Source organism: Callospermophilus lateralis, chromosome 6, assembly GCF_048772815.1.
Source record: "Callospermophilus lateralis isolate mCalLat2 chromosome 6, mCalLat2.hap1, whole genome shotgun sequence".
Classification (NCBI taxonomy): Eukaryota; Metazoa; Chordata; class Mammalia; order Rodentia; family Sciuridae; genus Callospermophilus; species Callospermophilus lateralis.
This window is the reverse complement of record NC_135310.1, coordinates 99,405,396-99,418,079: the sequence shown is the minus strand read 5'-3', so window position 1 is coordinate 99,418,079 and position 12,684 is coordinate 99,405,396. Positions and strand designations below refer to the sequence as shown.

The window sequence follows — 12,684 nt, the reverse complement described above, 5'->3', positions numbered from 1 at the left end:
TGTTAATAACAGCCTCATATGAATCCACCTTGACAAGTACCTTTAGGTACCCAGTAATTAAAAAAAAAAATTGTTAAACATCAATACTCTTAAAAATATACTAAGAGGTTCAGCTCCAATTTATTAAATAAAATGTAAGAAAAACATTTTACTCTACTGATTAGAGAAACAGTCTCAGCTGGGAGGAGTCCACTTCACATTGACATCAGAACTAGGTGACCAGGATTAGTTTAGAATGACAATTTAATTTCTCTTTAGTAATATCATAATGCTATTCGTTTTGAATCAACTTGATATCACTATAATTAGAAACAATTTAAATTCAAGTAGTGAAATTGCTTTAGATAGCAGACTTGTTTTCATTGAGATACTCAGATGAATTTCAAGAATTTAATTTACATTACGGACCATGCATCTCATTTTGCTTTCTTGAATTTCTTGATCACCAATAATTTCCATGAGAATTTCAGTTATTTCCTTCCCCATCTAAATGTAGTTTTTTAATAAGAATTCACATAGAAATAAATCTCATCACAAACTGCTATTCTCAACACTCTATTTTCTTTCTTCTGGTACTAGGATCAACTGTGGTGACACTAAAATACTCTATGTATTTAAAATATTAAGGTTTCAATATTTTCAAAATAATTTCAAAGAGGGTCTTTTCCATATGCTTATCAAACCTTCTTTAAAACTCAACTATTATTAAGAAGTTCAAAGCTCATAATCTGTTTCCTTTAGGAAAAAGCTTGATGAGCCCTCCATACCTTAATTAGAGTCATCCTGGTGATTTATTAATAAATCTCATGTTATCTCAGAATTCGGATTTTCTTGGCAAATCCTAGATACAAAGAGTACTTGAAATAATTTAGACCACATGCTGATTTGCCTTTTTGTAGATCCTGAACTTATTTGCATAAAAATAACATTTTCTCTACATGTTCCCCTCATAATGTGATTAATACCTAAGAGCTTGCTCTCAAATTAGATGAAAAAAAAAATCTCTTTATCATAGCTAATACCCATTACAGATACTCTACAACATTTCTCTAATTTGGCATTACCTCTGAAATTACCTGGCACCTACCTTTGATTTTATGCCTATAAAAAATTCTGCTTTCAGACCAAGGTTTCTCAAGATCTTCAAAACTTCAAACATACTCTTTTGAACCTAAAATTTGAGCTAAATATCTTTTTTTTTTCTTTTTTTTGGGGGGGAGCAGTTATTGGGGATTGAACTCAGGAGCACTCAACCACTGTGCCACATCCCCATCCCTATCTTGCATTTTATTTAGAGAAAGAGTTGCTTAGCACCTCAGTTTTGCTGAAGTTGGCTTTGAACTTGCCATCCTCCTATCTTAGCCTCCCAAGCCACTGACATTACAGGCATATACCACCATGCCCGATTTAAATATCTTTTATAGGACAATCTATTAATGTGATCCTCAAATGGTGAGGGTTTTGTAAGTCAATTTCAAATTATAGTTTTTGCATGTCTTTCATAACTAGAGTGCTTTTGATACCCAATTCACTATATAAATCTGATATTTCAGAGGATGGTAATGATGATTTGTATTTGTTTAAAGCCTTATTAAAACATCGATTGTTTCTATGCTTTCTTATATAAGTTTTATAGTTTTATATTTTTCATTTGAATTTATTTTTTTCTGAGTTTATTTCTGCATGTAGCACATGGTACACACTGAAGTTCATATTTTCTGTATATGAATATCCAATTTCCCCAGCACTGTTTATTGAAAAGACCACCCTTTCTTCCTAAAATTGTCTTTGTACTTAACCAAAAATCTAAAATCAATGTGTGTTTGATTTCACTGAATTCATCTGTTTTTATGCATTACAACAATGTCTTGACCTTGTAGCTTTGTAATAAGTCATGAAAGAAAATAAACAAAATATCTTCTGTTTCTATCAACTTCTGCTTTCTCAGATAAATTAAGAAAGGTGGCCCACATATGTATAATCAGATATACACTAAAAGAAAAGGACTTAAATTATTTTCTCTTACATTACCTACAGAACATATAATTTAAAAGATATGCATACCATTTTAAATGGAGCAAGATTTCTCAAAAACTAAAAATTATGGATATTTGTTCACACATGAGAGGTACATGCCAATTATTAAGACAGCCATAAATATTTTGTTTCTCCTTTCTAAGCATAAAGGAAACTGGATATAAAGTCTTGAAATCAGCTATGTTAATGATTGAGTTGCAGAAAATGATTAGCTCTGAACAGACTAAAATAGTTTACAAAAGCAGCCAAATTTTCAAAAACTAAGAGAGTAACATCTAATAAATGTCTACTACTGCTTCAGATTTTTCATTATATGAATAAGAGTTGTAATTATAATCATACTCAGAATTTGAAAAATCATCAAAGTAAGGTGGCTACACCCCACCTTTTTACTCATTTTACTTATTTCAGGATTTACTATCTTTGTCTGTTCTCAGGTTAGGAATAGAAAGCACATCAAGATAATAAAGCACAGAATGATACCATCAAGATTAGAAAAATAAGGCTTTAATGATAATTTACTGTTAATAAATGTAGAATCAAAGTTATTGAAGTGCTCCAAATCAAAGTGTTACCTAGTCTTTTTTATCATGACCACGTTTTGGCAAAAATATAAACAAAGCCCCAAACTCCATGATTTTTTAAAATTTAGTATTGTTTTATACAAACACCAACTCCTTCTAAGTTGATGTCTTTTTAATATATTTAAATTAAAATAACTTTTAACTCCTGGAGGATATAAATTAATTTAAAATGCATAAACAAATGTGTTCATATAATATTTCTCTAGACATCATAATAGCAGTAACCATACTTCACTGAGAAAGCTTTATCAGTGATAAAGTTGAAAATAAAACCATTTGAGATAGTAACCATATCATGTTGGGTCTTAAAGGGGAATTTTGGGATGTTTGTTTGTGGTACTGGAGATTTAACCCACTGCAAGCACTCTACCACTAGGCTACATCCCCAGGCCACCTGAATTAAAAATTTTTAAAATGCTCTTCTATTCAAGAAAATCTTTAGAATGAGCAAACAAAAATCTTAGGTCTTTGCTCTTTTTCATTGAAAATTCACTGTTAATTACTTGTATATTAGCTATCAGTCATGTAAACTCATAGAACCTCTTTTTGCTTTCCCAAACCATGCTGTAGTTCCTGCTTGTATCTAGATGCTTGTTATTTAGCTGTTGGTTGATAATGGTTACCTCCTCCTCTTCCAGCCTTTTCAATGAATCACCAGCAAATTTAATATATTGTGTCATGAGAGTAACCAGAGCAGTGTACCGGGTCCGTAGGTCCATGAACTGCAAGTAAGGAAAAAATTAATAAAAATGTAATTTCCAGTTGTCCTTAACAAATTGAATAAACTGAGTAATAATTGTAATATTAACTAAGCTTTGGTAAAATAAAACACACAACACCCCAATAATTAATGGTAATAGGTATCGATGAGCTACAGTTATGCATACCATATGCATGCTAATTCTAAGTTTAATCATGAAATACATTTATTTATCTTTGTAGTTAATCACTGATCCTGAATTGATCTTGATTTTAAAAAGGATTTTAAAAACTCTTAATAAAATGTAGTTATGGGTATAGATTTTCTGTTTGAGGTAATAAAAATTTACTGGAAATGAGTAATGGATATGATTACACAGCATTGTGATATATTAAAATGCCATTAAACGGTATCTTTTTAAATGATTAAAATGGTATATTTTATATCATGTTTTAACATAATCAAAATAAATAAAATTGTTTAAAAAATATTGTTTCACTCTTTTATGCCCCGTCCCCCTCATATTTTTATTACCTCTTGAATAATAAGATCTGCTGAGCTCTGCATTCTTCGGCGTTTCACTGGAGATTTTTGTTGTGAATCTACCATGGCCCGGTAGGTCATAGTTTGTAACTCATAGTCCTATATAAAAGAGTCAATATTATAAAATTAATTAAGGCAAGCCCTAGAGCTTCATCCTACAGTGATTAAATGCAGAAAATTAAAATCTAGTTTCACTGAATGAATTTTAAATAAAACATTATAAAACTACACTTTTTAGGAATCTATCAGATCCTGGAGATGCTTCCAAGGTGTGTTGATAAAAGAGGTATGGTCAGGAAAGTTCTCAATTCTTTTTGTAACTTCATAAAAATATTTACGTGGTGGCACATGTCTATAATCCCTGGGGCTTGGGAGGCTGAGACAGGAGAATCATAAGTTCAGGGCCAGCCTTACCAACTTAGTTAAGGCCTTAAGCAACTTAATGAGGCCCTAAGCAATTTAATGAGACTCTGTCTCAAAATGAAAATAAAAAGGACTGGGGACTTAGCTCAGTGCTTAAGTGTACCTGGGTTCAATACTTGCACAAAAAATACACACACATAGACACACACACATACACACACACAATAATATTTTAGTTATAAACAGTCTCCCCTTCCTCTGGCTAAACTATGGATCTAGAAAGTTGAGAAACTATCAGTGATAACCAGAAAAGCATGGGAAACATCTGCTAAGTTAAAAAGTCAAAGCTTAGCCAGTACAGTGGCGCACGACTATAATTCCAGCTGAAGGGGGCTGAGGCAGGAGGATCACAAGTTCAAGGCCAGCCTTGACAACTGAGACAGTATTTTGAAATAAAAAATAAATGGAATAGGGATATAGCTTTATGGTAAAGTGCTCCTGAGTTCAATCCCTGGAACGAAAAAGAAAAACAACAAAAAAAGTCAGAAACTCCTTGATGTTAGAAAAAAAAGACAAAAAAGAGGAAAAAGGGTTAGGAAACGAATTTCAGAGCTATGTATTTATTCCAATATTTATGTTCATGAGGGAGGGTATGTGGGTATGTCGGTGTGCATGCACACATGCTCAGGCACACATGTGGTAGAGAGAGACATACACACATACACACACACACACACACACACACACACACAAACACACACAATGAACAAATCAGGGACTGTCATTGGACTCCAATTTCACCCAGAATTTCTAGACAAGAATAAAAAAGTCTGAGCGTGGTAATGCACGCCTGTAATCCCAAAGGCTTGGGAGGCTGAGGCAGGAGGATCATGAGTTCAAAGCCAGCCTCAGTAAATGTGAGGTGCTAAGCGACTCAGTGAGATCCTCTCTCTACTAGTATGGCTTTTAAAGTACATCACAGTCTTATATACTGAACATTAAGTTTGACTAGAGTAACTAAATCTTACCTTTACTATAGCTGAGTATTGTTCTGCATATTTTTGACATTCATCCATTTTGCTTTGTTTCATTTCTATTTCAGACACCAGCATCTAGAAACACACACAGTTTAGAAGAAACAGGATGAGGAACTCTATGCTACTTTATTTCTTAAGATGCTTGAGAACTAAGAAATACCCACATCACTTAAAAGTACAACTCATAAGCCCTTTGCATTTAATGTACAACTTGCCTTACAGGAAAATTACAAATTAAATATACAATTTAGCTTATGGGTAAATTATGAACTTCTAGATTAAGACTTCTAAGTGACCCATATCCTCATGAGGATTCAAAAGCAAAAATTACTAAACCCCATAGGAATTATGCAAAAGTGGTCTGGATACACTTGACTATCACCTATTCCTGATGAAAACAGTTAGAAATTACTAACCCCTAAAGTTAGAACAAAACTCCCTAACCACTCAATGTTCTGTCCAACGTCACTGTATAATTTTCTACTACTCTGTATTTTCATTTATTTGAGAACTCATGAAACTATTTTGGCCAGAAAAGTACCAAAGAGATTTCTATGCCTATGATTAAATGATCATTAGGAATTTGAAAACTTCCAAATTATTGCCAAGAAATAAAAATAAGTAATGTACATAGGTTTGGGTTACAGAATTTCAGTATTATGTACTCCCCATTTTTCTCAAAATATCTGCTTTTAAGACAGGAAAGGAAGATAAGGAACGTGACTGACCAATGTAGACACAACCTTGGGACAAGGAATTTTTTACAGACCTTCTGTTGATTCAACTGTGTGGCTAGGGTTTTGCTGTTTTCAGGCTGATTTTCTTGAATCTTTCTCTGAGTAGTTTCCACCTGCTGGATCCAATCATCTAAAGGATGATAGGTGTCTCTGTAATATTTTAGTGATTTCCCAATGCCCTCCAAGTCCCGTAGCCTAAGAGAACAGAAAGAGAACAGACAGTTTCCAACAGCATCCTTAAGAAGGGTAGAAGGTGTAGGGAAGGGAGAGAGAAAAGCACTGTCCTATTCACCAAGCACAATGAAGGGGTATCTGTAAAGCTTTCAAGGCTGCAGCACCCCAAGGTACATATCCAAGGGCCCTTCACACTGGCTTTGAGTTATAACTATTTTGTTCCTGGAGTTGTACAATTTAGTGATACTGGTTATTCTACCTACGAATGAGCCCAAGAGATGAAAGTTAAAAACCGGGAAAATAGGAACTTAATAATAATAATTATCAGAAAGTCTTGAACAACCAAAGTTTGCTTCAAATGGCAGCTCACTTTTGAAATGAAGAGAAGGCACTTTAAAGTGGCTCAACATGGACTCAGTGTATTTTCCAGGAGCTATGATCAAAAACTTGTTGCTATAATTCTAAAACCAGCACATTTTAACCTACAGAAACAAGACACTATATGTATGAACATTATTTCATTTCTCAATCTCATAAAAGCATCTAATTTACACTGATATAAACTAAAGATGAATGAGAAAGGATGCTAATCCATGTCTTTAAAGATGAGCCCTAAAACTATACCATTTCATGTTTTTAAATTTTCACTGAGTGATTTAAACTTTCTTATATCTTCAATTAAAATGAACATCAGGCCATTTCAATTTATTTACATTTCTTAGATCTAATATATGTTGTTATATGGAGCCCTAACAAATAAACATGTGATTCATGCTCTTAGTCATGTGTGGATATCATATGTTAGTAATAATTACAAACTGTATTGTTTTCTTTTTCTTCAAAAAAAGCAATAAATTCCACAAATGTCAGAAAACATCAATATTTTTAATTACACAGGATTGAAAAATGCTTATTTTGAAGTTAAATGTCTTATTAAAGTGTATCACATAGGAAAGAAATATAATTAGGTACAGCTCTTGTAGTTAACACAATTAACTATGGAATTTTTTAAAAAGCTTAAGTTTGAAGTTTATCCAATATCCATAGATAAGACATCAAATCTGCACTTAAACTGAACCAATAATCTTATGTACCTGTTGTCAATCTGCACTTGAACATTTTGCCACCTTTCAACTAACTGATCTGCTTTTTCCTTGTGCCAGTCAAAATCAAGGTCCCTTTCTTTATACGTCTTAAACATTTCATCACTGATGGCCTTTGCCTTCTGCAACTCGTCCTCCAGGGCGTGGAAAACCTCTCTCTTTTCATCAACTTCAGACCGCCATTGCTAAAATACATTAATTAAAGAGAGTTATAAAATTAACCAATGAGTTACGGGGGGGGGGGGGGGGTACGCGTAAGTTATGCAATGTTACAATTTATTTATAAATGACACATAAAATCAGATGAAGTAAAGACTATATTAGGCTTAACTTTATTAGGTATAAGTATATTAGGCTTAGGTATAAGGCTTAACTTTATTAGGTATTAAGTATATTAGGCTTAACTTTATTAAATGGCCAATATCTGGCTATAGTTTGATGTGTTTTGTTGTTTCTTGTTTTTTGGTACTAAAGATTGAACCCAGAGGCACTTTACCACTGGGCTATATCTCCAGCCTTTGTTATTTTTTGCCAGAGTCTTGTCAAGTTGCCAATGCTGTTATCAAATTTTCAAACCCCTTGCCTCTATCTCCCTAGTAACTAGGATTACAGGTCTGTAAAACCATACCCAGCAACTGTGCTTTGATTTTTAAAAAAATGACAATTTTATTAAGTTCAGAGTTTTCAAATCAATAAGATAAATATATTCCTTAAGTTTGTCACCTATAAATATAAAACATTTTTTTCATTTTTTTTAATGTTACTAATCTCATTATTTAAAAATGAACACATAGGGCTGGTGTTGTAGCTCAGTGGTTGAGCACTTGCCTTGCATGTATGAGGCACTGGGTTTGATCCTCAGCACCACATAAAAAATTAAATAAGTAAAACAAAGATATAAAAAAATGAATACATGCATTAAAATTCAGAGATAACTTCACAATGTTTTGCAACTGCTCTGCTAAGTGCATTATGTACAGAAATAGTGAGTGCAATCACCAAGCTTTTTCCTTTCTTCAATTAATTCTTCTGTCTCTTTTAGTAGGTGAATCTATTATAAATAATTTCATTTCAGGTTCAATTTCTCTTGTGATCAACATGAATTGATTATAAAAACCTACTGTCAAAAAGGTTTAAGCTTCAAATAAGTATGTTGCTCATATTATGATTGAACATATTTATTTATAGTAAATTATAGAATTATAGAGATGAAATAGACTGAATACATCAAAAATATATTCCAACCAAGATACTTAGTGCTGATTTTGAAGATCTGAACTCAGTGCTAAAAAAATACTCATATGATCTTGAAAAATAGCCAAAAGTGAGACTCTTACCTTTAAAGTACTTATTAGATTCTCAATATTATTCTTGTCAGCTATAACTGCTTCTTCTTCACACAGTTTGGTTTCATAAAGTTTTACAAGGGCTTCTGCAGCTTGAGTGTTTTTTAATACCAAATTAACTGTTTTCAGCCTTTAAAAGGAAATTAAATAATAACTCTTACTGTTGCATGTTTATTTTTGCATAATTCAGTCCTAAAGTACCATTATGACACATGGCATAGTGTATTTTTCACAGGAGAACACTGAAAATTTACTGTAAGATTGGCATTCAGCTGACTCTCTTCTGAACAGACAGCATGTACTCCAACATATGCTCTGCCCCACAGTCAGTATTCATAAAGAGACTCCAACATAAGACAATTTCTAAGTTTGTTTAGCCAAGTATGAAACAGAAACCCCTGCAGGTTAGGACTGCTACACTACCAGAACCATAATGTGAGAAGATAATGCCTTATGCACTAATCTTAAAGCATTTATATCCCCTTTCAGCATGGAGAAATGTTATAAATCCACAGGAAAATTTAATATATTTCTTAAGACAAAATAAAATTGAATATTTCTGTTCATAAATTTTTAAATTAACAGCATATAAAAGTGATGACATTACGAGGCAAATTGCATGTTAGTACGGTAGTTACATACTTCTCGATGTATGTAGAAGACATAGAATAGACTTGGTTCATGTTCTGAACAACCACACTGAGTTCAGATCTTAGGGTAGGAACAGATGAAGAGGCTGCTGCTTGACTGAAAAACTCTTCACATTTATTTGTGATGGTTCCTAAATCATCTTTAAGTCGTTCCAGCTCTTTCTTTAGTTTCTATAAGACAGGGAACATACACAGGTATTAGGTGATCACTCCAGATGGGGTAATTTTCTTAAAATAATTTAAAAACACATTTTACATTAGGTCACTGACTTTAAAATCTATAAATTCTATAATTTTTCTTTATCAAAGAAACAAAGACTTGGAATTCCAGTTTTATAATCAGTGCTGCCTATCTCCTTATACCCAAACATAACTTATCACCCAGGTATACAGCAGGGGTATAATGACTCATTTGAGAAACCCCTCAAGATGAGTGAAAGGGCACAAGCTTGCATGTTTACCTAAGTCAGAGGTAAAATTACAGAATCACATTTTACAATCAGTAATAAACACACAATCAGACCTTACAAAGTAACCAGTGTGCAGAGTTGAACCTGTATGGTTACTGAGAGAGTCCTTGATCTTATTTTTTTTTTGCCCCAACATATTTGTAACTCTTACCTCCTGCTCTGTGATTCTGAACACACTTTCATGCAAATCATCTCTTTCCAGGGGAGTTCGGATCTGTCTGATTAGTCGATCTTCACAGTTCTCTAACCTAAGTCTAATGTTTCGAACTTCAGAGATGTAGAGATTATAAACTGATTCCTCTTGTTCCTCTGTAAAAATAAATGTTTAAAAAATACCTTGTTTTTTTTTTGTACCTTTGAATGATCTTGTTCATGTTTTAATACAGCAATTTTCCTATTACTGGGTAACAATTTAGTCAAACTTACAGTTCCTATTATCATCACAAACTCACTTTAAAACTTAAAGTATAAATCTTAAAAATAGGAATTTTAAAATTTAAGAAGTTAATAAAATTTCCCTAGAGCCATCTGAAGCACCAATTTCTGATTCATGCTGTCCAAAGAGAATAATATATTGTCCCTTTTTATGTTTATTTATAAACATAATATGAATTATATAAGTTATTTATAAACATAATGTGAATTATTTAAGTTGTATATTTTAAAAATTAAATATAATCCTTAAAAGTAAAAAGAAAATGAAGAATGTGTGAATGTTTCAGATTTTAAAAACCAGAAAATTACTAATAAAACATTTGTTATCTAATAAACATCAAAAGAGTTATGAATAAAAATTATATTTATGGCTAGAGTTGAGGCTCAGTGGTACAGCACTTGCCCAGCATGAGTGAGGGAAGTCCTGGGTTCAATTCTCAGCACAGCATATAAATAAATGAATAAAATACAGATCCATCAACATCTAAAAAAATATTTTTAGAAGATATATATTTAATAAAATTTAACTAAACATTTTGCTTTTAATCCCTATATATAATTATACGTGAGAAAATAATTGAGTCTTTCCTATACCTGAAGGGTCACTATCCTAAACATGACCTTTCCAAACAGTGAAGATGTTGAAAAGGTGATGCAGTGAGGATTCATCTTTTTCATAATATTTGGCTGGCATCTTTTTGTTAAATTCATCACTTAGAAATAAGTGAATCTCTCTTTGAATCTTCCTACATCAAACTTTTGGTTTTGGTAGTGCAGGTGCTTGAACCTGAAGCCTTATACGTGCTAGGCAGATGGTCTACCATTGAGCTACTATTCCAGCCATACATTTTTGTTTTGGTGTTCCAGCAATTGTATCTCTATATCACAAACTGAGTGATGTAATACAAACAAGATTAGGATTCCCACTGAGAACACTAAACTCCTGGATTAAACCAAACATCTGTGGGCGGGGGTAGAGGGACCAGAAATTCCCATGCTTTACCTCTTTCTGCAGACTTAAGAAGTTCTTGGTAATACTGTTTACATACATTAACTTCCTTTTCGAGTTGTGTTATATCAGAGCCTGAAAATACTTGGGATTCCTGGCTGTCTTCCAGAAAATCTTCAAAACGAGACTGGAGATTACTCAGAACTTGCTGATGTTCACCAGGCAACATTGTCTTGATCTAAAGAAGACCAAAGACCCATGTAATTAAATGATTATAGTAGCAAGAGTTAAATCTAAATGGGACAAATCTCTTGCTGATCTCAGTATATTCCAGTTTACATTAATAAATAGTTATAAGTAGAAGAACCATTTGAAAATTAATATTCTCTTCTGTTAACAATTTCAGGTTAAAAAACAAGTCAATAAAATTCAATAAACTTAATTATAAACTACATCAATCTCTCCATGTCCAAACACTATGTCCTATCCTGACATCTCAGCACTAGATGAAATCTGTTATCTCCAGAATTCTCTAATTATTTGAAAGTGCCTGTACATGGCAGGCATCTAACAAATATTCACTGATGCTTGAATATCAGCAAGGGTCTGCCAGGCTTTATCCTATTCTGGAGCAAATACAAAGTCCACCCCATGCATGACAAGGCATTCCACATTTCTGGACATATAGGGTTGATGTGTACATTTCACTTACTGAAGCCACACTGCTAGCGCGAATTCTCTCAATTTCATTGATGAGATAATGCCAGGATACTACACTCTTCATGTTAATGTGAGACTCATGCCAAAGAGTCAGGACATTTTGATACTGTTGCTCAATTCTGAAATATAAAAGAAAATACAAATTAAGTCTTTCCACACCTTCTGAAAGCATGCTACAATTTTTCCTTTTGTTTGTGAAATAATCCATGTTTACTAGTTGTAGAGTCTTCAGATTCTGAGCAGACTTGATAAAATATTGATTGTTTCTTTAACCTTCAGAAAGCCCCCAAAACAAGTTCTATGTCTTTAGCTAATAAATACAAACCTGTTTGCAAAGTCAACTGCTTCTTTATTTGGTGGAGGAACAGTGAAGCACACAGATGGGACCATGGCCTCATTCCCAGTAGGACTAATGACCTTCCATTTAGCACGATGAGAGTTATTTGCCAAAACACATTCATCATCTTTGTATATGGTTATCTGGTGTTAAATGAAGAACAGAATAACTAAATCAGATCACTATTAGCTAATTTTTTTTCCATACTCAATCCTGAGATTTGTTCTGTTTTATGAGGTGGAAAAATGTCATCACTACCAAGCAACATGACCTTGTTTTATAATACATGAATAGTAACAAAAACTGGTCTGTACCTCAATTTGTCGGTAGTCACAGATAGCTTTGATTGGAATTGAAGTTTTGAGTTGACAGTCAGGATTCCTTGGCTTCAGCTGAATGATTGTTTTTGCTCTCCCCATCAGACTTGCTACTGAGCTCTTATACTGTAGAAGTTCTTCTTTCTCTTCCTACATTGTAAATAGAATGGATTTTAAGAAGT

At 33.0% G+C, this 12,684-nt stretch overlaps 1 protein-coding gene across 12 annotated transcripts in view; it reads right to left on the bottom strand.

The window, feature by feature from the left end:
* Positions 1 to 12,684, bottom strand: part of Dst (dystonin) — a 345,440-nt gene that overhangs the window by 143,531 nt on the left and 189,225 nt on the right. For all 12 annotated transcript variants that reach the window (XM_076858540.2, XM_076858545.2, XM_076858542.2 and 9 more), the window contains 12 exons: positions 12,500 to 12,652; positions 12,174 to 12,328; positions 11,841 to 11,967; positions 11,183 to 11,366; positions 9,896 to 10,053; positions 9,267 to 9,445; positions 8,616 to 8,754; positions 7,270 to 7,463; positions 6,034 to 6,196; positions 5,256 to 5,339; positions 3,856 to 3,963; positions 3,245 to 3,343 (listed from right to left, as the gene is read on the bottom strand). In XM_076858540.2, coding sequence (XP_076714655.2) covers positions 3,245 to 3,343; positions 3,856 to 3,963; positions 5,256 to 5,339; positions 6,034 to 6,196; positions 7,270 to 7,463; positions 8,616 to 8,754; positions 9,267 to 9,445; positions 9,896 to 10,053; positions 11,183 to 11,366; positions 11,841 to 11,967; positions 12,174 to 12,328; positions 12,500 to 12,652 — 1,743 coding nt within the window. The remainder of the gene's footprint in view (positions 1 to 3,244; positions 3,344 to 3,855; positions 3,964 to 5,255; positions 5,340 to 6,033; positions 6,197 to 7,269; positions 7,464 to 8,615; positions 8,755 to 9,266; positions 9,446 to 9,895; positions 10,054 to 11,182; positions 11,367 to 11,840; positions 11,968 to 12,173; positions 12,329 to 12,499; positions 12,653 to 12,684) is intronic.